Consider the following 26881-nt stretch of genomic DNA (forward strand, 5'->3'; position numbering starts at 1 on the left):
GCCCTGACCTGGATGGCCTAGGCTAGCTCAGTCTCATCAGATCTTAGCAGAGTCAGCCCTGGTTAGTACTCGGATGGGAGATCATCAAGGAAGCAAGGAGCAGCAAGTAAATCCTTCACATTTCACTCTAATCCAGATGATACTAGAGGCAATTCCGTGCTGTGCATTCCCAGCCCGCAGATAAATTAAGCTCTGCATCTCTGCCATCAACGATCTCCAGCCTTTTCAGGTCTGGGTCATACTGAGCTGCAAGAATATAACATCACAATCATGTGTGACAAAGGGAGACCCAGAGTTATAACCTCATATATGCCAAAGCAAGGACTATGGGCAACAGACCAAGGGCTGGATCCAGCCAGCTTCTCTGATGGTGAAAAGGGAAGGACGGGGTTGCCTTTGACCATCAAAAAGGTATGCAGGGGAGCATGAGATTTGCCTGAACAAACGGCAAGTGTGGGGGGGGGGGGATAGTAAGAAGGAGGATCAAGAGAAATTGAGTGAAAAAGCTGGGTGGAACCAACTCAAAGAGAGCTGGGGACACAAAGCACAAACTAAGAAACAGGAAATGTACTCTAATGAGGAACACACCAAGAGTCAGGGAAAAATCTTCCCCATTGTTGAGCATTCTCTCCACACTGACCCACTGCTCTTAGCACGTGCGCCAAGAGATGTAGCGGTGCATGGTTCCCCCGCTCTCTGGAATGCACACTATACTGCAGGGCCTTGCAAAAGGAGGCCAAAAAGTGGCAGGTCTAGAGATGTTTGCAACCCTGCTCCGCGACCCACATAAGGGTCCCAGCCTATGGCTTGGTCTAGTGATAGGGAGAGGATAGGAGAGCAAGTATTGCCTGTAGGACAGAACAGCATATTCTGAGCAATCACTTCACATTGCCTCATTCTGTCTAGAACTAACTAGAAAAAAATCTGATTATCCAGCTGGAAGAGAAAGAGGGGACTGAATTTGAGATTTTTAAAATTAGCAGTACTGAGATAGTTGCTCAGTCCCTACCAATCCGAAAGCCTCAGACAACTGAGAAACCAGGAGGAGAACTGAGACTTGCCACACTTCCCTTATCTGCCATAAACTATTTCCTGAAATGAAATCCTCAAAAAAGGCACAGGCTCAAGTACACAAGACTCATGGTAGAAGGGTAAAAAAAATCATGGCCGATTTCAAAAAGGTACAGCAAAAGCAGATTACGGTGATATACTAAGCTATATGTTGCAAATGCCTGTGTTCCCACTTTGAAAGGACTACTTATATGCCACTACCTTCAGAGGGTTTTTTTCCTCCTTTAAGACTGGATGGCTACTTCAGTATCACACCAGAAATGAGATAATAAGTGGTATTACAGAAGTCTCGCACACCCACCAGTCATGGCTGACACATCCCATCTTACAAGTTGCTTGCTAAATGTGTTGATTATGCAAAATCCCATCAACAGCTCCACCTGACATTTAACAGAGTGAAGCTTGTCATCCTTAAATTTAGACTACATACCTGAATGCACACAATGACAGAGCCAGAAAAAGAAATGAACATGTTATGTATCCTAAATAAAGAGTTTTTCTAATTGTCACATGACTGTTTTAACATCCCTTTATTAAGAAAGAACAGGGTAGAGTGAATTTGAATTTGCAACTGTTCTGCTCTGATTGTTTAAACCAAGATTTCAGCATCTTAATCCACTATCACAAATGCAGATCTCCAAGAATCTGAAACCTATTTTGATGTTCAGTTTTAATTTTAAGAGGCTGAACACTAGTTTTAAAATCTTGTTCATGCTGAGAACAGTCTGTTCAACAGCATATATGCCAGTAATATTATGCATGTTATGCCATACAATATTGCCAAAGCCCATTGATGTTTTTATTACACAGAGGATTAACAGCATAGAAATCAGCACAAGTATACTTTGTATAGTTAACTGACATGCACAATCCAGGGCCGATTCCAGACGGCCCTCTGCCTCCCGAAACGTTGCGCGTCGTCGCGCGTCGTCGCGCGTCAAACGCGAAATATCGCGTTTTCTCGCGCGAGTTTTGCGCGAGGTCGCGCAAAACTCGCGCGAGAAAACGCGATATTTCGCGTTTTCCGCGCGACGACGCGCAACGTTTCGGGAGGCAGAGGGCCGTCTGGAATCGGCCCAGCTCTTGTTACACAAAACAGCTAGTGGCCCCGGATGAGAATGTACATCTCCCTCCACACTAGCAGATGCACACGGTGAGCCTAGTCAACTGGCCCAGACCAGCCTTACTCTGTGAGTGGAAACTGCGGCAGTTGAGCCAACAGAAGCCTCCATCCACATGTCTCATGTGGTATAATAAAATGTTCCAGGTACTTAACAGTGTGCCTTAAAACTGACAGTGCTTCCATGCCCTATTCAGCTGTGTTGCAATGAGGTCCACTGGGTTGTGTACAGATATCAGCAGCACACAAATGAGTACTTCCAAGTTCAAAGGTTGGGCTGGTACAAAGCTGTTCCACATCATGAAAAACTACCTTTTTAGATCTGTTTTTAGAAAACAGATATCAGATGTACCCTCATAACAAGTAGTGTAATACTAGTTTAGAAAAGACATATTTCTTTGATCCGTACAAACTCTGGACATTTTTACTATCAGCTGAAACTTATCTGGATGGCCTAGGCTAGCCCAATTTCATTAGACAGCAGGGTCAGCCTTGGTTAGTACTTGGATGGGAGACCATCAAGGAAGTCCAGGGTTGCTATCCAAAGGAAGGCAATGGCAAACCACTCTGTCTCTTGCCTGGAAAACTCTATTGGGACACTGTAAGTCAGCTGCAACTTGATGGCTCTTTACCAAGGTGGATAAAAATCAATGATTTTTTTTTAAAAATCAAAAAAATCAGATTTTTTTTATTTAAATCGGATTTTTTTTATTTAAATCAGATTTTTTAAAAATAAAATGCTTTTTGAGGAAAATATATTACCATCCAAAGGTTATTCCATCATGAAATAAAGATTAGTTTTTAATTATGTAGAATAGGGCTGTATATGTTTTTGGTAATTTTTTTGGTAAATAAATTCCATTAATCCATTCACAATGTCATACTCTTCCAGAGGGTTTTGTAAGATTATTGGGCAGTTTCTCTGCCTACAAGATATTATCACAGATGCTTGGTTTTGCAGTTCTCAAAACTGAATTTGTGTCAGCTCAGCAGAGATCACATGCCTCTTCTGCAAAAATGTTATAACATGAACAGAGTTGAGAAAAAGACCTTAATCCTATTGTTCTACAAACCTATGAAGACAGAATCAACCCCTCCAGTGCTAAGTTTCAAGAAGTTCAGTGAATAGAAACAATATTTTTCTGATTGTTTGGAGTGGAATAGATCTGCACAAGAAGAAACTCAGAGCGGGACCACAAGTGATGCCTGACACAGGTTGGACACTAGTCAGCTTCCCTCAAGTTTTGATGGGAAATGTAGGCATCCTGGTCTTGCAGCTTGGCTCTCTGACTGCTGTCCAATGGACTTTTCAACTCGCTTGTCCAACATTCCGCCAAGCTGCCTACATTTCCCATCAGAACTTGAGGGAAGCTGGCAAGTGTCCAACCTGTGTCAGGCGTCACTTGTGGTCCCGCTCTCAGTGTGAGGAGGGAGGGGCAAGCAGTACAAAATGAAAGTGAAACTTTTTGAGCACAATACTGCACAAGTCTTTGGATCTTTTGTGTGTATGACCGGAGGTTTATCACATTCTTTCCTTGGAGGAAAAAACCTATAATGGCAGCAGGCCGTAAAAGAGACCCAGTTTGGGAATACTTTAATGAAGTTCCTTTACCTATCGGTAAGGCAGGCATCTACTTGCATATTAAAGTTATACCAGCAAGAATTAGTCTTTATGTAGAAAACTATGATTTAAATCAAGCCTTAATGACTAGTGATTTAAATCGTGATTTAAATCGTGATTTAAATCAGTTTGATTTAAATCAAATCCACCCTGCTCTTTACACACACACAAACACACACACACATTCGAATGTGCTACTTTAATTGTACAACCACTATTGTATGACCCTAAAAGACACCTTAATATTTTTTGAGTCTCAAATGTACTTTATATAGGATGCTTTACCCATACCAATGTATTTTCTACCCTTATTTTACATCATTAACAGAAACTAGCAGGGTAGGATTCTAGACAATCACAGACAATATCAAGAGCAGCACCGAAAGAGATGGCAGTTTGACAACTGATGAAAAATCTCATTTTTTAAAAAGCAAGATCCTAGCCTCTAATGTTGCCAAGGTATATAATTGCCGTGCAATTCATGCCTAACAAAAAGCGCCAGCATTCAGGATGTACAACTTAGTGTTTACAGGAAAGTGTTAGCTCATGACTTCCAGTCAGCTTCCTTGTCCATGTATCTCCACTGCCTATCATTTGCCCATTTCCTTTCTTCCTTTCTTCCTCCTGCTACTAGACTATACTCAATGCGGTTTAACAGTCTTGGTTCCAGGCTAGCCATGGTTTGTTTTAACATCAGAACTACAGCAAAACAACAGACTGAAATTTGTTCTGTTGACTACAAACCAGAAGCACAATAACAGCATAATTATAGCTTAGAATCCTTGCTTCTGGCAACAGAAATGCAATTTGGACATCACAACAACCCACAGTTGGTCTGTAACAAGGATGCCTTCATTTCCCAACTGTACTTGTTGGCTTCATATCTGAAGGCACACTTTGCCTAAATGTCTGAAACAAATCAGTTTTTTTCCACTCAATCTCACCTAAGCCCCGTCCTTAATACAACCATCATTCCTCAATCCTATGAATCCTAGCATAACCTTTTTGGAGGTCAAATGGGACCTCATACTCACCATTTTCGCCAGTGGAAAATCTAGCGGGCTCAAATCCCATCAATATGTGTACACAAATTACAAATTGCAAGTGAAGAAGGTTAAAAAAATAAACATGCATGGGATTTCCAATTATAAATGATCTTTTTCAAAGATATTCAATGTCATACGGAATAACACATGCCACTGGAAATTAAGCACCTGTCAAAAAGAGACATTTATTTTTGGTACAGACATTCATCATCCAATACACAAAATGGATTGGAGCAGTTTCTACTGGTATGTCTGCTTAAAACATAACTTCAGGTAAAGTTCAATTTGACACCTAATTGCTATTGTTATCTTTTATTTATTTTATTTCTTTATAGTTTGCTGTTATCCCCTGAGACTCAAGGCAGATTACACAGTGTAAATCAATGCAATCAATAATAAGCAATGAGTTAATTTAAGACTAAGATTATAGAAATCTGGATCTTACAATATATTGCAGGGAATTACTCCGTAATACATCTTTATCATTAGCGGTCTTTAATATACTGAATATTTTTATTTTGCCTAAAAAACTGAAGAATTATGTTATTTAAAAGTTTGATCTTACTTTTTAATTTTCATATAGCACAGTACTGAACATTCAATGGGATTCATGTAGTTTCTCACTAAACTTTAAAACAGCCCTATAATGTAGGTCACTATCACATTACAGACGGTAGCAAAGAACAAGACAGTCATTGCTTGCCAGGAGTTCATAACTGATTGCAACATAGAGCTAACACCTGAACAATGGAGAGAAATATGGACTGCAAACATTCTAAAACCTAAGACAGTTACCTCCCAAATCCAAAATTACAAAATCATTCACAGATGGCACATAACACCAAGAAAACTCTCACTAATAACTAAAACAAATCCTCCGCTCTGCTGGAAAGAGTGTGGAAATATAGGAACGTTTAAACATTGCTGGTGGGAATGCCCCCGAATAGAACCTTTTTGGAATGATATATTATGTTATATAAAAGAAATAACGGGCTACAAAATCCCCCTTGATCCAAAGATCATATTCTTGAATGTATGGGATACTTTTGAAATTCCACAAATAAGAAAAGACCTAATTAGCAACCTTTTGGTTGTAGCTAAGAACTTGCTAGCTTTACATTGGAAATCAAAGACGGTTCCCACAGCAGAAAAATGGTTAGAAAAAATATGGGACCACTATATACAAGAAAAAATACATGACGAATTATACCAGAGTGAACACTATTTGAAAGAAACTGAGTTTATTGCAAAATGGTTACCATTCATTGAATTCATTTTCAATACAAATCACTCTCCACCTAAGCATTTACTTTTTGTTACTCAGATTTGAAGCAACGACTATCAAATAATTGAAAAAAAAATGCTAGTTGTCTTTGTTTTAACTATATTGGCATGACGTTTATTGTATATAGTTCACTAAGACTTTGTTGTTGTTCTATTTTACTTCTGTACATTGTTTTTGTTTGTTTGTTTGTTTGGTTTAAAAAAATAAAAGAACTTGGCACAAGGAGAAAAAAAAAAGGAGTTCATAACTGAAACACCATTTGAACGAGGAGCCTCCCACCTCACAGTCCTAGAAACTATATGAGGGTCGGCTTTGTTTCAATTTCAACTCTGATTTAAAAGGATGGCCAGGAGTACTTGTGGTAAGTGGTTATTTTCCATAGCAACCTAAAAAATTGCACCAGTCCAACACGCACTGAGAATAAACTGGGAAAATTCTGTTTCAATAAACCCTCTTCAGAGCATTGTCGAAGGCTTTCACGGCCGGAGAACGATGGTTGTTGTGGGTTTTCTGGGCTGTATAGTTGTGGTCTTGGCATTGTAGTTCCTGACGTTTCGCCAGCAGCTGTGGCTGGCATCTTCAGAGGTGTAGCACACACTGAGAGATCTCTGTCTTTTGGTGCTACACCTCTGAAGATGCCAGCCACAGCTGCTGGCGAAACGTCAGGAACTACAATGCCAAGACCACAACTATACAGCCCGGAAAACCCACAACAACCATCCTCTTCAGAGCCTTAATGCTGTTTAGAGACATCTGCCAGAGGAATTCCTTCTTTTCCATCTAATCTGTGATTTGAAAAAAATTATCCAACCAACCATCTGAAAACCAATTAATTATGAATGTGCATTAGCAACACAATATAGAAAAGCAGTCTGGTAATAAGCGCCAACTTCCTCTGGGAATTATGGTGCTGCTGTGTGTAAGAGCCCACACTCAGTACACTCCCTCCTCACACACATCCTTCAATAAATTAAAACTGTGGGGATGCCACAAATTTCATTAGAGTTCTAAAAACTGAAGCTCCGTTCCCACTTCAAGAACATTTCAGGAAGAGGTTTTTGCCGCTCAGTATAGGAAACTTAAAAGCTCTTTTAGCGAGTTTTGATTCATATTGCTACATACTGAACAGGACATTTTAAACATTAAAACAATTGGAAGATATACAGGAGCTATGACATCATAAAAATCAGGTTATAAGGAAGATCCAGAGTGAAAACAGAATCCAAGCTAACTGTGCCCCAAAGGCAGAACGGTAGCTGCACTAATCCTCATGTCCAAAGGGAATTTGGCCTGCAGTAAAAAGCCAGAGACTGCATTAGAGGAGACAATGAAACACCCCAAGGGCACTCAATTTAGCAAGAGAAGCCAGTATATAAAGGACAAAAGAAGAGAGGCAGGTGAGGATTTTGACAGATCTTTATGGAAAGCTCCTGAAACATAAAGCTAGCAGAAATGGCTCCCTTATTTTAAAAAGGCATAGACCACATTATCCCACTTTCATATTATAACCTGCTTCATCTTTTTTTAATGTTCACTAGATATTGTTCTATGTACTTGTTAAATATTTAGAGGCTTCCTTTGAAGCTGCAAGTACCAATACCCTTATGTCAGTGACCTAGATTTCCGTTTTAACCTCTTCCTTCTAAAACAGAAGGAACGTTTTCTACCTTAATAAAAAGCAAGTATATTCATACTTGCTTTTTATTAAGGTAGAATAAAGATCAAACGTTCCTTCTATAAAGTGTGCTAATCTTTCACAACTGCTGAAAGGTTTCTCCCATTTATCTTAATAGTATTAGACATTAAGTATTTTTAAGAAAGGAGATAAACAATACCATAGTGTATTTTACTGATGGGTTCTATTTTCATGTTTCGATGAAACACATGCATTATTGAATCCACCGACTCTAAAAAATGGATCATTTTAACTTTGGCTTCTCAGCATTTCTAAACTGGTCAGCATTATTAAGATACAGTTCCTGGCTTCTTCAAATTCTGAAGTCATTTCAAAACAGTTTCCTGTTAAGCAACATGCTTGCTATAAAACAGTTGTGCTGGCTTACTGCACATTACGACTTTTCCTAATGGATCTGCTTAAACCTCGCTGTTGATGAACACTGGCTTTATTATTCCAGATGCCTTTGAGCACTGAGCTTGTAATGTCTTTAGTCATCCTGCAGCCTAGTTTTGGCAGTTATTAGAATAAAATCTGACTTCTAAATGAGTGTTCCGGAATCAAAGCTAAATTCAAATATTTTTACTGCATATTAAATAAGTAAGGGGAGGGGAATTAGAATATAATACTGATCTAATTCTAACACACTTTTTGAATATCATAGTACACAATCAAACTTTTATTCAACTTAGTTTCAGTTTTAATTTAATTTCACTGTTATGCATAAATTGCAGGCACCACGTGTGAAATTTGAAAAACTGTTTTGAGAAGTTCTCAGCCCAAACTGTTTTTGTACTTTTGTTCAATAAATTAATATGGGTCAGTCCCAGATGTATCCAACAATGAATTCAGCAGCCAAGGCCTTTAAATGTTTTTGACATTAATAGTCCAAAAACTAAATATGTACGCTTACATAAACTGTTATTTAAATATATGGCTATATAATGGAATTACAACTTTGCCAATTAATGTAAAATCTGGGGACATAGGTATCCTACTCAAGTAATTCAGAGAGCAAATTTTAGGCTCTGCTGGGGGAAAACTGTTTCCACTGTCCAAAACCTTGTAAAGCTTAAAAAGAGAGAGAGAGGTGACAGCAGGCTGGTGACCCTGTCTCTTTAAACAAACAAATGAAAAGAGAAAGCAGGCCACCTACTCTTCCTTCCTTATTTCAAGAGAATACAAAACACAATCTAGAAGACATCTGTTCACACAGCAACTAAAAATATAAAGAGGGGGTCAGGGATCATCCCTTGTTTTTCTACGGATTTCCTCATGCCTGGGCATGACCAACCCCAAACTGGGAATTAAATGTGCAAAGAATGGCAGGAACGGAAAAGGGGAACAATAATTCCAGTTGGGTCGCCATGTTAGACAAGGTAAACTATAAATGATATAAATAAATACTAATAAAACAAGGTAAATTTTGTTACCCATTTATTTACTTAGAGAATTTACAGGCTGCCTCTCCAGAGATCTTCTTGAGACCATGTCACTGGATTTCTGATTTATTCTACAAGGAAAAGGGAAGAAACAAAGAACAAGCCCTCCATATATGATCATTATGATCATATATGAGAGGAATGATCATTCATTCCTCTCTTGCACCACTTCCAGGCGAGTGGTGATCACCATCCGCTAGGAATCATGTATCAGCAACCTAATGGGACCGGTCTGCCTATCATCAGTAGCCTAGGCGGGCTAACAGCAACTTGCTCAGCCTTTTGTTGAGGATGAATAATTGGCAATAGGGGGAAAAAAGAGACTCCAATAAGGAGGGGAAGACACACACACACACCATGGCTAACCCCAACTGCTGCCAACCTGCAAATTGCCTCCTTCTTGGCCAATAGTTTCAGGTACGTAGCGGTGTTGATCTGCAGTACAACAGCAGGGCTTGAGTTCAGGGGTGCTTTAAAAGAAAGGAGCTCAGACTCGACTTTGAAAATCTTGTGGATCTCTAAGGATGGACTCCAATCCTGCTGTGCTACGACAGACAGGCGCAGCTACCTATCTGAAACTACAACGGGAATATGAAGGGAAGAAGGGAGCTTTGATTCTAGAAAGCTCATCGCCTGAAAATCTTGTGGGTCTCTAAGATGCCAGTTCCGCTGTTCTACTGCAAACGAACACGACTACCTACCAGAAACTATGATGGGAATATGATGCTGTATCTGAAGACGGGAGCTTTGCCTCTATAAAGCTCATACCCTGAAAATCCTGTGGGTCTCTAAAGTGCCCCTGGATTCCAATCCCGCTGCTTCTCGGCCAATATTTCTTCCTCGCCTTTTCCCCTCCACCCATGCTGCCTCCCCCACGCAGTTACACCCCCCTCTCCCCCCCCCATCAGCCGCCAAGAACCCCTCCCCAACGCCTGGCCTCTGACTCAATGCCTCCACACCCCACCGCATTGCTCACCTTCCCACAAGGGGCGCCCTTTCACCGCCCGCCCAGCTGCCCACCGCCCCCGCGCCCAGCAGGTACCATCCGAGCGCGATGCTCTGCTCGAGATGGGCGGCTTCTCTGAGGGGGAGGGGCGGGGAGACCGGCTGTCAGAGAGGAGAGGGAGGCCCGGCGCGCCAGCAGCAGCAGCAGCAACACTCACCCCAGCTACGACCGCTCCGCTAGGGCCGGGTAAACCGGCTGTCAGTCGCGGAGCCGGGGCTGGCCTCGCCGCCACCGCTGGGACTACGGCCGCCGCCACCGCCGAAAGGAGGCAAAGCCCTTCCCCGGCTCCTCTCAGCAGCCCAAGCCCCGCCTCTCGCCTCACCGAAAATGGCGGCCCCTCCCGGCCCACAGTCCCCCGCGCGGCCAAAGCTATGATGTCACTGCTGTCTCGAGGGGAGGGGAGACGAGGAAACGGCGGGAGGGGTTGCGCGCGCGCGGGGCGCAAGGCGCATGCGCCTGTTGAGGAACCGTTCATAAAGCCTCCCGTTTTCTCTCCCTCTCTCTCTCTGGCATAGTCCCGCTTTTTTGTGCTTTGTTCGATGGGATGCTCTCGCGCATCAACCCCCCCCCTCGAATGGAACATTCTTCTGGGCATGTATACGCGGTAAGGAGTTCTGAGGTGGTAAAGTGGACAGTACCAGTTCAAGCTTTAAGGGGTGTGTGTAAGATTTCGGAACAAATAGAAGGGTTGCCCTCTCCGGGCTGCGAAATTCCTGGAGATTTGGGGTGGGGTGGAGCCTGGAGAGGGCGAGGTTTGGGGAGGGACCTTATCAGGGTAGAATTCATTAATTTGTTTATAGATCCAGAGGAATTAGCTGTTAGTCTGGAGATGCAAAACAGTAAAGAGTCCAGTAGCACCTTTACGACTAACCAACTTTATTATAGGGTAAGCTTTTGAGAACCACAGCTCTCTTCGTCAGATGCATGGCTGGTATGAAGAAATAGGTGGTAAGGAGTGGGGGGAGAGGGTGCAGGGAGTGAAGGCCATTATAACTGCCTACAGGCTTTCCATTCAGATTCAGCAGTGGAAGGAAGAGGTCACACACAGCCTGGATTGTGCACTCCACCTCTTTCATGACTTTTGCAACTGATTTACATTTACATGGCCCTCACTCCCTGCACCCTCTCCCCCCTCTCCTCACCACCTATATATCTCTGGCCAGTTTCTTCATACCCTCCATGCATCTGACGAAGAGAGCTGTGGTTCTCAAAAACTTACGCTACAATAACGTTGGTTAGTTTTAAAGGTGGTACAGGACTCTTTACTGTTTTATTTATGTCATTTATAGTCTGCCTTTCTCACTGAGGCTCAAGGTGTATTACACAGTGAGATTAGTATAGTCAGTGTCAATGATATTTCCATAAACCATGCCATAGGGTGAATAAATACAAGTTTACAAAGACGTAGCATTAGCAGGAGTCCAATACAGAGTTGAAGGAATACTGAAACAGAACATAAGCAATTCTAGGACTGACATTAGACAACATGAAGCACAGGTAGCACATATTTAAAATAAATACCATACAGTCCACCCTCCAAAGCAGCCTGGAGATCAGTTGTAGTTCTTGGAGATCGACAGCCACCATTTGGAGGTTGGCAACTGTAAAATATAGACCACTACAAAAGATCAGGTTGAGCTGTGTGCTCAATGGTCAAGCATCCGCTTTGCATGCCGCAGGGGCCCCCGGTTCAGTCTCTGGCATCTCTAGTTTAAAAAGATAGGACCAGGGAAAACCGCAGTGTAGACAGTCTGACTTCAGGTAGGACATTATCCTTCTACCTGAAAATGATAGCTTTTTCTGTTACTTGGATTTTTTTTAACCCTGAAAGCAGCAAAAATTAGCATCCCTCCTTAACACCTGTAACATGAAGCAGTAAAGCAGGGCCAAAGTGTGGGTACAGTTTAGAAGTTGAGGAGTCCGAGGGAGCCTGCTCCTTGTGGCAGACTCATGGCCATGAAATGGCCTGTTTATTAATTGAAATATTTATACCAGACTTTAACCTTGAGGCTCAAGGCAGGTCACAATTCAAGAGCCAATATGGTGTAGTGGTTATTGGTCTAGAATCTGAGAGACCCAGATTTATATCCCCCCTCTGCCACAGAAATTTGCTGGGTCAACTTGGGCCAGTCAAACAGTCTCAACCTAACTTATCTCACAGGGATGTTGTGAGGATAAAATGGAGGGGGTCCCCATTGGTGAGAAAAGCCAGATATAAATGAAATGACAAAATAATAAGAATCTTATTATATAATTGAGTAAGCGTGTTTCAGACAACTCACTTTATACCCTGGTGCACCACCAGAGGGCGATGCCGCAGAGGAAAGCCCAGGTAACTCACCATATCACTCCAGAAAACGTGCCATGGTGGGAAGCCCAGGCCGAGAACAGGAGCAGAACAGGTGGCAATGCTCTCCCCGCGCCTTAATCCAGCTGATTTTAGGTGTGGAGCAATGCCTACCCCCTTCAGCCAGCTGATATTAGGAGTGGAACAGGTGGCAATGCCAACCATCACCTTAACCCAGCTGGTATTAGTAGCAGAGCAGGTGGCAATGCCCACCACCTTCAGCAAGATGGTATTAGCCGGCAAGGAGCAGGAGGTAATGCCCACTCCTTCTTTCACCCAGCAGGGAACAGGTGGCAGTTGTCCACCCCTCTTCACCCAGCATGGATCAGGCTTGGAGCAGGCACCAATGCCTATCCCCCTTCACCCAGCCATAATCAGGCACAGAGTAGAAGACAATGCCCACTTTCACCCGGCTGGGAACAGATGTGGAGCAGGTGGCAATGCCTGTCCACCTTACCTTACCTGTATCAGGCATGCAGCAGGCAGCAAAGTCCACTACATTGCTGAGATCGGGTGCGGAGCAGGTGGCAATGCCCACCCACCCTCTCCTTCACCGGCCAGGATCAGTGACGGAGGAGGAGGGAATGCTTGCTTGCCCGCTCTCCCCTTTCTAGAGCCCGTTGTATTTTTCCCACAACGGGCTTTGTTTCTAGTTCTAAAATAAAACCAGCCATAATACAATAAAACCCCATTAACACATCCCAAGAAAACTGTCTGAAGCTCAAACCAAATCATCATCATCATCATCATCATCATGACAACAATAATAATGACAACAACATTCAATTTATATACCGCCCTTCAGGACAACTTAACACCCACTCAGAGTGGTTTACAAAGTATGTTATTATTATCCCCACAACAAACACCCTGTGAGGTGAGTGGGACTGAGAGAGTTCATAGAAGTTGTGACTGACCCAAGATGTCCCAGCTGGCTTCAAGTGGAGGAGTGAGGAATCAAATCGGGTTCTCTAGATTAGAGTCCCATGCTCTTAACCACTACACCAAACTGGCCCTTAAGCAAATAAAATAACCTCACAACACCTCCTGAAACTTCCAAGAACAGCAGCTCTTTCACCTCCTCAGGAAGACTGTTACATAAGATGGAAACCACTATATTGAAGGACCAAGTTCTGATGGCTGTCAGGCAGGTCACCGAAATTAGACATACAATGAGCAGCAGATTGCATGGGGACATATGCAAGTCCTAGGGCAATTAAAAGCATCAAGGATCATAACCAGCCCCTTTAATTGAACCCAGAAACAAACTAGCAACCAATATGGCTGTTTTAGTGTTAGGTGAGAAACTTTCCTGTCAGCCTCTGGCAATAACTGGGCTACCTCATTCTGAACAAAAGGGACCAAAACAAGAGGGGAAAAAACTCCAACCTGATAAGCAAGTCAGAAACCAACAAGGTTGAGCGGCCAAGAAAATATAAAATATAAAACAAATATAATTATTGCACAGTGCATAACTGATTAAAAACCATGGAACAAAGTTAAAAACCTACAGACCTAGTAACAACACAGAGTCATGAGATTGTTGACACGTACACAAGAGCCAAGTCACAAAATTGCACATGTACAGAGACAAAATAGGTTTCGGTCCTATGGGCCTTCCTCAGTGGTCTAATTTGTTATTACACACACATGTATAAAAATTATGGCTCATAATATAGAAAATGTAGCTGGTTTATATTTTCTTGGCTGCTCAATCTTGTTGATTCCTGCCTCATTCTGAACCAGTTACAGTTTCCAGGGTGTCGTCAAGGGCAGCCCTATGTAGAATATGGAGCAGTAGTCCAGTCACGAAGTTACAAAAGAATGGATTAGGATGGACAGGTTGGCTGAGCCTAAGGGGGACAGCTGATGAACCAAATGCAGTTGACAGAAGGAGCTCTTGCTCATTATTCCACCCAGTATTCCAAATAGCAAGGGTGGGTCTGTGAGCACCCTCAGGATCTCAGCCTGCTCTGTAAAAGCCAACTCCATCCAAATAAGTGGATCCAGTCTCCCCAAAACGTTAACCTTCCTTACCAACATTCCCTTTCCTGCCTGGATTCAACTCCATCTTGTTCTACCTTAGCCACTTAACCACAGCCTCAAAATACTGGTTCAGAGCCAAGGCAGAACTGGGTGTCACCTGCATATTGATGACATCCAACCTCAAAGATGAAAGAAGAAGAATGACCAAACAGAACCTTGAGGCACTCCGCAAGACAAGTCTCAAATTGCTACCTCTCCAGTGGAAATTCTGTGTATCCAATCAGATGAAAAAGACAAAAACTACTGAGGAAAGTTTTAGTTCAGTAGCCGTGTTGGACTGCAGTAGAAAAGCAGGATTTTTTTCTTAATTTTTAAGAAGAAAATAATAGTAAAAGGGGATACAGAAAGAAAGAGAAAGGGATTGTATAACATAGTTGTATAAATCAGATAGTCATATAAAACAAAATACATAAAACAGAAAGCATTTCTCCCCACCATCACCTTCATTAAATTTCTTAAATCCGCAACAACCATCATTTCTTAAGATGGTTTCTATAAGATACAATAATTACTTATATTAAAATACATCTATGTTCAACATTTTAATTACAATTTTGATAACTAATCTATTTTACTGGTAGTTCTTAGTTATTAATGTTCAGCTAAATAATTTTATTTATTTACGTCGTCTATAGTCCGCCTTTCTCACTGAGACTCAAGGCGGATTGCACAGTATGAGGTCAATACAATCAGTATCAAGTACATTTCAATACAATACCATAAGGTAAACAGATATAAGTTAAAAGACATAGCATTAGCAAGGATCCAAGACAGAGTAGAAAAAATACTGGAGCAAAACATAATCAATTCTAGGACTAACATTAGACAGCATGGAGCACTGGTTGTACGTAGGAGTACATATTTAAAGCAGCAGATAATATATGAGGCAGAAATGGTGATGAAGTCTATGATCCCCAACTCGTTAGTGAAGCACCTGAGACCCCATCCCTACAATACAGCCCTCCCATTTGAGTAAAAAAGCCTTTCTGAATAGTTCGGTTTTGCATCGTTTATGGAAAGCCAGGAGAGTGGGGGCTCTTCTGACTTCCTTAGACAGATCATTCCACAGGATAGGGGCCACCACAGAGAAAGCCGAGCGGCTGCTGACTTCACCTGTGTGCAACCTGGCACCTGCAGGAGACCCTGTTCAGATGAGCGAAGCTGCCGTGGAGGAACATAGGGAGGGAGGCGGTCCCGTAGGTATGCCGGACCAAAGCCGTGAAGAACTTTGTATGTAATAACTAATGCCTTGAACTGAGCACGGTAACTGATGGGTAGCCAGTGGAGCAACTGTAGGATAGGAGTGATGTTCATGCTTCTGCTCGCTCCTGATAACAATCGAGCTGCAGCATTTTGCACTAATTGGAGCCTCCTAGTTAACTTAGATGGGAGGCCAATTTATAGAGCATTACAATAGTCAAGCCTTGATGTTACCATAGCATGGATCCAAGTGGCCGTGTCAAGATATGAAGCCATCTTCCAGGCCAGAGTGAGGTTGTAGAAAGCATTTTTTGCCGCTGCCTTAACTTGTTTTTCTAGTAATAACGCTGGATCCAGTATAACCCCTGGGCTCTTAACCGAGTCTGCAAGGGTCAGGTGAACTCCATCAAAAAATGCTTTCCATTTTTCCTGAAATTCTTGAATTGGCCTGTTCTGTATATAAGATGTTAATTTTGTCATTGACACATATTCATATATGAAGACGGGAGCTCTGACTCTCAAAAGCTCACACCTGAAAATCTTGGTCTCTAAGGTGCCACTGGACTCAAATCCTGCTGTACCACTGAGAAACTATACCTGTATCACCAGCTTCATGTTCCAACCAATGAATAAGGATGGAATATATTACATTTAAAAAAACTTTCTCCTGATAGGGATCCAAGTTGGCTCACAAAACAAAGGCTAAACACAGGTCTGCATAAGAACATCAGAGCCCTGCTGAATCAGGTGGGGAGGGGGCATCTAGTGCATCCTGACCCACACGGCTGCCAACCAATTGCCCTCAAGGGCTAACAGAAAGGGCATAGAGGCCAAGGGCTTCCCTTGATGTTGTCTCCCAGCATTTAGTGTTCAAAGGTTTGCAGGCTGTATCCATGGAGCCTCCCTTCAGTCACCATGGCTGATAGCCACTGATGGAACTCTCTTCCCCAAATCTGTCTTTGCAACATAATACATAAGACACATGCCCTGACCTGGATAGCCCAGGTGAGCCTGATCTTACCAGATCTCAGAATCTAAGCAGGGTTGGCCTGGGTTAGTAATTGGATGGGAGACCTCCAATGAAGACCAGGGTTGCAGAGGCAGTCCATGGCAAACCACATCTATTAGTCTCTTGCCACCTAAACCGCACTAGGGGATGCCATAAGACAGCTATGACTTGGGGGCACTCTCCACCACCACATAAGGCACACATTGCAAATATACCATGCAACAAATGTCAACCATTGAATCAACTAGCCAATGGAATTGGTTGATAAATATTAACCCTCAAGTGACTTCAAAAGCTCTCTTTAAAAGTTCTGTTTTGCAGAGTTGTCTAAAAGCCAGAAGGGTAGGATCTTGTCCGACATAATGTGGCAGAGTGTTCCACGGCGATTGGGCCACCACCAAAAAAGTCCCGAAACAGGCTGTGGCAAACTGAACCCCCAGAGGAAGATTCTGTTTGAAATAGAATATTTGTGTCATGACTTGGGACACTGTATGAATGGGATGAGGAAACATAACCGATTGGTTCAAGGCCCAAATAATTTATATTTTTATAATCTGTTTTACCTCGCCCTGAGCCCGCTTGTGGGAAGGGTGAGTTAGAAATATAATAAATAATATAATTATTCTGTTAAAACCCTGGATAACGGTCCATTCCACATGGGACACTTTAAGCTGGCGCTTTGGCTTAGGGTCTCCTCATTCTGCACTGCACAACACCAAAGCTATTTGGTATCTGCAGAGGTGTTGAGATGTGTCTTTCTGGATCCGCTGTTTGTGGGGGCTGCAGCAATCATTTTTTTTTTTTTAAAAATTCAGTGCATGTGTTGCAATAGTGTAGTGTTGGAACCCTGTGCCATCCCCTTGCTTTCTCTGGTATAGTGGTTAAGAGTGGCAGGATTCTAATCTGGAGAGCCGGATTTGATTCCCCACTCCTCCGCTTGAAGCCAGCTGGGTGACCTTGGGGCAGTCACAGCTCTCTCAGAGCTCTCTCAGCCCCACCCACCTCACAGGATGATTGTTGTGAGGATAATAATAACACTTTGTAAACCGCTCTGAGTGGGTGTTAAATTGTCCTGAAGGGTAGTATATAAATCAAATGTTATTATTATTCACTGATAAAAATAAAGAGGGTGTGTGTAGAGAGCTGGGGAGGGAGCGTTTGAGAAATGCTGCTGCATCATTACAACCCTACCCTCGCTTAAAAAAAAAAGGAGTGTGGGGAGATCTGGGGAGGGAGTGGTTTCCACCAAGTGACCAACCAGTCAGCACCGAGGGAAAGGAAAGGGGGAAAGAGAAGCAGTTAGGGACTGTAATTTCCGCATGCAAAAAAGACACATCTAGGGCGACTCAGCAGTAGCTTTTAAAAAAGTTGCCTTGTAGGCACATGGAAAAAAGTCAGGGAAAAGCCAAGGAGAGGTCGATTCTGCATCTCACGCCTCCTTCCCTCGTGTGGAAATCTGGAGATCGAGGAAAGCGTAATGGAATCAGAATCTCCCTAAACAGACCATGCGGAATGGGCGATAGTCTCCTACTTTTGGATTATAGAGCCTAATTTCTCTAAATGCTTCAGTCACATTAAGTTCAATGGATCTTATTCCCAAGTAAGTTCACCTAGGATTTGCCTCCCTAAATTCTACAATTTACAGCCCTCAATGTACCTAACCCTGTTTGCCTTGGGGACTTTTCTCAAGAATGCTTTGAGTCCTTAGTTGCAACTCTACGCATACTTTCTTGGGAGTAAGTTCCACTGTGCTCACTAGAATATTTTTAAGGAAACATGATTAGGTTGTTAGATATTCTTCTTGCTTTGATTTCTTTTTTTAAGTATAAAAGGAAGGATACTATTTAGGCGAGAGTTTATCTTGCAACAGGAAATCCCAGAGGCAATCCTTATTATCCAAGTGTGGTTTGACTAAGTGACACTGCCTCTTCCTCATTTCCATTGTGTGTGTATTTACTCAGAAGTAGTGATATGCATCACACCTTACCTTTTCTGAGCTTCTCCTGACAATAGCTGATTCTAGCATAACTCCAGGAGTTGAAAGGAATCTCTGCCTTCTTAAACAAGGGAACTCTAAACATGTCTTTGCTGGAATATAAGCTGCAAGATCTGACATTCAGTCATTATGGGGCTAATGTGTTTAACCAATGTGCTACTGTTTGTATTGACCTGGGAGGGAAACCTGGCAGAGAGAATATTAATTCAAGATCCATTGCAACTCTTAATTTCAACTATTTTTTTAACCTTTTCCCAAACAAATTGGTAACAGAGGATGGTTGTAATGATAGCTAATGATTTTTTAATGACTCAATGGATCTTTAGAGAGACGCTAAGCTAATTAGGCAGACAGGCTTGGATTTTAAAACGATCACTTTTTTTCCTGCAGTCTCCTGCCCTTGGTGAATGGTAGTCAGGAAAAGGAAATCTTCAGATCAAGCGGTCTGAGAGTTTTTGCCTAAGAACTGATTTGCATTTGCAAACTGCAGCTGAGACACCAATCTCTCCAGCTGAGCCTATAGGAAGCTTAACCCTGCGTGTGCCTGCTACAGCCTGAAAGTGAACTCTGCCTAAACTCAACAATGAACAGTCCCGATTCTTCAACAGACATCCATGAAAGGGATGAGAGTACATGGAAACCCAATGACTGTATCCCAGGGGGGTTGAGTTTACCCCGTTTGAATCAGAACAATTTTAACTGGTGGAATAGTGCCTTGAAAAATCAGCTACAAATGCATGGAGCCTCAGATGTATTGACTAAAGCAATCCCAGCAGATGGGCAAGAAAGGACCGATTTTCTTAAGCAAGATAGCTTGGCAAAATTATTAATTATGAGCTCAGTAATTCACCATGAGGTACCTGACTTGCATACTCTGGAAACAGCAAAAGCCATGCTTGAATGTCTCAAGAAAAAGTATAATAGCCAAACATCTAGTAAAATCCTGCACCTAAAGAGGCAGCTATATAATTTTGAAATGAGAGAAGGTGATTCATTGCCTCATCAATTAAAAAGGCTCATGGGAATCTATAACCAATTGAAAGTTTGGGGGAAAGAACCTGAAGAGCAAGAAGTTATTGCTACAATTTTAAATGGTCTGCCTCCTAGTTATGACGGACTGGTGCCTTATCTGAGACATGAAAAGGGTTTATCTCTTGATGATGTGTTATCGATTTTAAGAAAGGAAACTGTCTCACATGAAGCTGATGACTCAGAGGCTGTGTCTAGTAAAATGGCTGCTTTAAGTTTGAAACATGGCTATAAAAATAAAAGGATTAATTGCTTCTCATGTGGGGGGAACCATTCCTTCAGAAACTGTGAGTCAATAAGGACGCATGGCAAGAATCCTCACTATGAAAGAGCTCCACCTGCTGGCAGAGGAAATTTCAACAGCAGAGGAAATTTTAGCAGCAAAAGGAATTTCAGACCTCCTACCAGAGGGAACTTCAACGCAGTTAGAGGCAATGGCAGATATACTCAGCGGAATGTTGAGAATGATTCTACGCTAAGAATTTGTGATAATCAGGATGTTGAAAGTAAGAAACTGTTCTTGCTTGACAGTGGAGCATGCATGCACATATGCAAATATCGTGAATCCTTTTGTGAACTTGATACTGAGAAAAGACCCAGACTTCTACAAGCATATAAAGAACCGCTTCATGTAGAAGGGATTGGAACAGTGCCAATTAAAATTCTTACTACTACTGGAGATGTAGTGGCTGCTAAATTACAGAATGTAGCTCTAGTTCCTGGAGCAGTAAACAATTTGATTTCAACTAAAAGTCTTGTGGAAAATAACTATATGGTGGTTCTTAGAAACAAACAGGGTGGAAGTATGATTGTTGGTGAAGTATCTGGCATTGAGTTTGCAGTGGGACTGAGAAATGGATTTCACTATCTTGTGGATGTTAGTGAAGACTCAGACGTTGATGATGATGAAGGACACGTTTGTCAAACTAGACAAGGTGTTTGTGACCATCGCAGATGTCATTATTCATGGCATGTCTGACTAGGACACCGTAATGTGCAAAGCATTGAGAAGTCATTGAAAGAATGTGGAATTTCTGCTCCTAGTTGTGACAAAGCAAAAGAAAAATGTGACACACATCTTAAAGCAAAGCGGACTAGCCCAAGCTATACAGAGAAGTCCACTGTTCATGATGAAGAGTTTCTAGAGACTGTATACTCAGACCCCGTCGGCCCATTAGCACCATCTTTTGGTGGAAACAAGTATTTTGTGATATTTACTGAAAGCAAAACAAAATATACTTTTGTATACCTGATGAAGAGCAAAGATGAAACACTTGAAAAATTCAAATGCTTTGTTGCCACAGTTAAAAATAAGTTTGGCAAAGCTCTCCAAAGTCTACGCACTGATGGTGGTGGAGAATATTGCAATGCAGAATTCAAAAGAGTTTTGGAACTTGAGGGCATTTGGCATAAAGTAAATATACCTCAATCACCACAACAAAATGGATGTTCTGAGAAATTGAACATGACTCTACAGGATATGTGCAGGTCTGTGCTAATACATTCTGGACTTCCCAATGGATTATGGGCTGAAGCTGTGAACACAGCTGTTTACCTACATAACAATGTACATAACAAGAGAAAAGAGGAAAGCTTGATCCTCGAGCTGAAGTTAGACTAACTGTTGGATATCCTGCTGGTGGAAAGGGATACAGAATTTTCAGTCCTCAAGACTGCAGAGTCAGGGAAAACAATGTGGTATATGTGGATGAGAACCATTTGCCACATGCTTCTAACACAACTGAATTCACAGTGACAACTGATCCAAAAGATGCAGAGACTTCTGAAGAATTGGTCGTTTGGTTACCTGCAGAGACCACTGGGGAACTGACAGGTCCATCTTCTTAAGACACTACCCGAACAGAAGGAGAAGCATTGTGAGATGATCATAAAGGAGCACTAAAGGAAACCCGCCAAAGAAATACGGATTTTGTGAAACTGTACAACTTATAAAAGAACCCAAGAACTGGAAAGAAATGTGTAAACTGCCTGCAGAAGAAGGAGACAAATGGATTGAAGCAATGGAAGAAGAACTGTAATCCATAAATGAAAAACAAGTATGGTCTCTTACAAAGTTACCTTCAGACAGAAGACCTGTTGGATATAAATGGGTATTCAGAATCAAATATAATACTGTCAAAGGCTTTCACAGCCGGAGAACGATGGTTGTTGTGGATTTTCTGGGCTGTATAGCCATGGTCTTGGCATTGTAGTTCCTGATGTTTCGCCAGGAGCTGTGACTGGCATCTTCAGAGGTGTAGCACCAAAAAAAAAGACAGAGATCTCTCAGTGTCACAGTGTGGAAAAGATGTTGGCAGGTAATTTATATCTACTCAGGAAGGTGGGGTTGGGCTGAGTCATCCTGTAAGAGTTTCCCAGGGTGTGGAATGCTAATGGAGGGAGTCTTCACTGTATCCTGAGGAGGTTCTTTTCCACACTGTGACACTGGGAGATCTCTGTCTTTCGGTGCTACACCTCTGAAGATGCCAGTCACAGCTGCTGGCGAAACGTCAGGAACAACAATGCCAAGACTATACAGCCCGGAAAATCCACAACAACCAAATATAATACTGATGCGATTGTGGAAAAATACAAGGCAAATTTGCACCAGTTATCAACTACACAACATTCAAGACACTGCTTGTGTTGCAGCCTCAAGAAACATGATAGCAGAGCATCTAGATATAACGACAGCTTTTCTCAATGGAGAATTGTCTGAGGAAATCAATATGGAGCAACTTGAAGGTTTCCAGATCAGAGGACTAGAAAATCATATGTACAGACTCAACAAAGATCTATATGGCTTAAAGCAAGCAGCAAAAGCCTGGTATGACAAAATATCAGAGTTACTACAAAAGCAAGGATTTGCGCAAGGAAAAGCAGAAGCTTGTCTCTATACCAGACTTTAAAATGGACAATACCAAAACATTCTTGTTTACGTTGATGACTTGATCATATCTTGTCAAAACAGAGAGGACAGTAAAGCAATAGTTGATGGACTAAACAAAGAAGTGGAGGTCAAACAACTTGGAGATGCAAAACACTACCTCAGGATACAAGTTCAAAGACTTGAAAATGGAACTTTTGTTTTGAGCCAGAAAAGAAAAATACTGGACTTTATAGAATCTGTTGGCATGAAAAACTGCAATATGTCTCGTGTGCCACTTGAACCTGATTATCTGAGAGAAAGGGATGGACAACCACACAGGGATGTTGGTGAATACAGAGAAGCAGCTGGAAAAGTTCTATACTTGAGCAAAACTACTGACATTACAGTAGTTGTTGGCATCCTGTGTAGAAAAGTAAGTTCACCTAACCATCATGATTGGAATGCAGTAAAGGTGCCTGAAAGAAACAGTGGACTTGAAACAGAATTTCGCCATCTGAAAAGCCAAGATTGATTGGATATATGAACGCTAACTGGGGAGAAGAATCGACTAACTACAAGTCAACCAGCAGATAGCTGTTTTTTTATGGAGATGGACTGATAGACTAGACTAGTAGGAAACAAATTATTGTAGCACAGTCTACAGTGGAAGCTGGATGTGTATCAGCAGCAAGTGCCTGCAGTGAACTAGAGTGCTAAAGGGCTTTGGAATAAATGAACCCATATCTGTAGTTAAGTTTGAGGATAATCAAGCCTGCATTGCCTTATGCAAAAGAGAATGTACCAAAGCGAAAAGTAGATCTATTGGACTCAAATGTGAACTTGTGAGAGATATGTGCCAGAAGGGACTAATCAAGATTGAACATTGCCGCACAGAAGAAACAGTGGCTGATATCCTGACTAAGCCAGTGTCTAAAACATTTGAATATCTTCGTGAAATGTTGAATATGTTTGATCCTAATGCTGAGATAAAGAATGAATAATTGTTAAATATGGATGCATAATGACTTCCATGTTAGACCTTGAGAAGGGGTGTTGGAATATATGTTGCAAGGTCTGACATTCAGTCATTATGGGGCTAATGTGTTTACCCAGTGTGCCGTTGTTTGTATTGACCTGGAAGGGAAACCTGACAGACAATAGCCTTATCTACCTCAAAGCTCAGGAAACTAAAGATGTGTTTGTAAACTTACTATTGGTCAATTGATCAGGTGATTTCTTTTTTAGGGTCAAGAAGAAGCTCACCATAACAGGCATGGTATCTCAGTCTAAGTTTGTACTTTATAGTGTCAAGATGTAGGGGATAGATTTATTTGTTTTGTAGCAACCCTGTGCTCCTTTTTCCTTTAGAAGTAAACTCTTCTTAAAAGCAAACAAAGTGTCTGACTCTATTGATTCAAGATCCATTGCAACTCTGAATTTAAACTATTTTAACCCTTTCCCCAACAGTCTTAGAGTCACTAATTAACGTGGCATGCTGGCATCAATATTCTGGAAATTTAGCCAGGGAAGCTTCAGTGGCACCTTTGCCACCTTCACTGACAAAACTAGGACTCAGTTTACTGGTTATCTCAGTCACTACCTCTCTCTATACTGATGCATGGTTCTTGGATAGGGTTGCCAAACGCCAAGTGGGGCCTGGAGATCTCCTGGAATTTCAACTTGAAATCAAGATTAGTTCCCCTGGAGAAAATGGCTGCTTTGACATTATACCCTGTTGAGGTCCCTCTCCAAATCTGATCCTCTCCAGACACAACCCTCAACCCTTAGATTTCATGGAATTTCCCAACCCCAGAATTGGTAATCTTACATTTTTGCTACCCTTAGAGGCAGAATGTCCAATGGCTGCCTTCATTTTCCAAATGATTGTAAACCTCAATATCGTACCCAGACTTAGGACCTACCCCAAGAGAAACAGGAATTCAGGTCAAACCAACAAAGATTCTCAATTAAATTGGCAAGGAAATGTAGTATTCTGAGTAGAAGTTGATAGGTTCAGGGAAGCATCACTTTCCTGTGAGGTTCCACCTAGTTTTCTAAGATTAACCCTGTTGCTTTCTGATTCCTTTTTCAGAGGCAGGTGGCTATTGGGGAGAATAAGGCCAGAGCACTCAAATTTTTCTGAAATGTGCCTCATTCCTGATGTAGCTGCCAGGTGGCACAATTCCAGTGTCTTTCTACACAAGACCTCTAACGCGTGTTCTTCAAATGTTGGGAGACACAATGTTCCACTTGTTGCCTTTCCATGTTTTCCTTGTTGATTCTCTGTGCTTTCACTTTTGATCTGATTTGAGAAAGCATGGACAAATAATGAAGAAACCACAGAAGAACAAAAGCAAGGACATGAGGAAGCTTAGAGATGAAAGGCTGTAGGGTGATACCCAAACTCTGGGAAAAGTCCCCACTCCACACGAATAATACGATATTGTTGGCTGCATACCTCAAGTAATGTGTGGATATTAAAATATGAATTGTTGGGGGGGGGGCGTGGCGTCGCTGACTCCGGGATGGACGCGTGCTGAAGACCTCCGCTCCTCCCAACCCCCAATTCTCCAAATAAAGCTACACAACTTTACTTTTGATCGTTATACTATGAAAAATAATAACGCTAAGAAGAGAAAGAACATAGTGAAAGCAGCTAAAAACTTACAGCCGCTTTTTTCGGCGCCTAAGGAGAGAACGCAGAGCGAAGGAACAAAAATGGAGAGATCCAAAATGGCGGACGGACTATCTTCATACGCGATCGAAAAGGTACATAACTCAGATATCACCCTAGACCCTCAGCTCGATAAACTAAAGAATGAAATCCTAGACCAAATCGCTAAATTGATTGCCCCACTAACAGCACAACTGGCTGAAATAAAAGTGGACTTGCAAGCAACTAATCTAAAAGCAGATAAAGCTTTAGATGCAAGTTCCTCGGCACAGAGAGAAGTGGGCTTACTGCATGAGGCTTTTGAAAATCAGCAAGAAAGATTGATCAACCTAGAAGTCAATATGAGACAGAATCACTTGAAGCTGAGGGGGATTGATGAACTTTTGATACCAAAGGAAGATTTAATGCCTGTAATCACAAGATGGCTTGCAAAGCATCTGGAATTAGAAGAAGGGGTAAACACCCTGATTACAAAAGCCTACCGTATTGGAACTCCTAAGCAATACAAGAACAGACCTGTGCCAAGAGACATAATCATAGAGATACCTGATCAAAAAATAAAGATGAAAATTATTGAAACAGCTAAAATATCGGGCTCAATACTGTTCAATGGAACCCCAGTGCAAATATATACTGACTTACCGAGAGAAGCATTATTAATAAGGAAAGAACTGAAACCTATTACAGACGCGCTGAGAAATGCCAACGTCAGATATAAATGGATAAATCATGTCAAGATATTAGTGATTCTGAACGGGAAACATCATGTTGCTACAAATTTAAGGAACGGAACAGAACTCTTGAATAACATCGGTGTGGAGATACCCATGGAGACAAGCAAGCAAAATCAGAAGAGAAAATTGACGGACATGCTTTCTCCACAGAAGGGAAGTAAGATCCCGATAAGAAATCCCTAGCAGACTTTGGAGGACAAGAACTTTTATTGAATTAATCAGCTATCGTTGTGTCTCATATATTATAATTAATACAAATGGAGATTGGGGGCGGGGGGGGAGAGTGAAGGCTTCAACACAGCTCCGTGGTATTAGAACTTTTCATTTGGAATTTTACCTTCCAAAACTGTGGCGTGTAGTTAACGACACAGTTTGAAAGTTCTAAGAAATAGCTGGCAGCACGTAAATTGATTGTTAAATTGTTAATTAGTTAAGAGTGCTTATAAAGATATTTGTTATCTTAGGGGTAAAGGGAGGGGAGGGAGGGGGAGAATTTAAGGGTTTAAGATTATTAATAACACAAGCTTTAAGAACTAGGGGAAGGAAGGGAAGGGCTGTATAGTTTAGTATAGTATAGGAGGTAACAAGTTTATAAGGAAGCATATCAAAGTTCATATATTTACTTAGTTAATTATATTATATTTATATATAAAAAAAATTAATTGAAAAAAATAAGAAAAATTATAAGTGAAAACTCCCTCAAGGGGGGGG

The 26881-nt window shown here is 41.7% G+C and overlaps 2 protein-coding genes across 4 annotated transcripts in view; one reads left to right on the forward strand and one right to left on the reverse strand.

Moving 5' to 3' along the window:
• KLC1 (kinesin light chain 1) overlaps positions 1-10569 on the reverse strand; it is a 51898-nt gene extending 41329 nt beyond the window's left edge. For all 3 annotated transcript variants that reach the window (XM_054970725.1, XM_054970726.1, XM_054970724.1), the window contains exon 1: positions 10424-10569. The gene's annotated coding sequence lies outside the window, so the exon portion shown is untranslated. The remainder of the gene's footprint in view (positions 1-10423) is intronic.
• A 174-nt stretch (positions 10570-10743) lies between these two features.
• Positions 10744-26627, forward strand: LOC129323900 (uncharacterized). The gene is made up of 2 exons (XM_054970727.1): positions 10744-10870; positions 24855-26627. The coding sequence occupies exon 2, from the start codon at positions 25247-25249 to the stop codon at positions 26351-26353; it is 1107 nt and encodes a 368-aa protein (XP_054826702.1). The 5' UTR covers positions 10744-10870; positions 24855-25246; the 3' UTR covers positions 26354-26627.
• The last annotated feature ends 254 nt before the right edge of the window (positions 26628-26881 follow it).

This window comes from Eublepharis macularius, chromosome 2 (genome assembly GCF_028583425.1).
Source record: "Eublepharis macularius isolate TG4126 chromosome 2, MPM_Emac_v1.0, whole genome shotgun sequence".
Classification (NCBI taxonomy): Eukaryota; Metazoa; Chordata; class Lepidosauria; order Squamata; family Eublepharidae; genus Eublepharis; species Eublepharis macularius.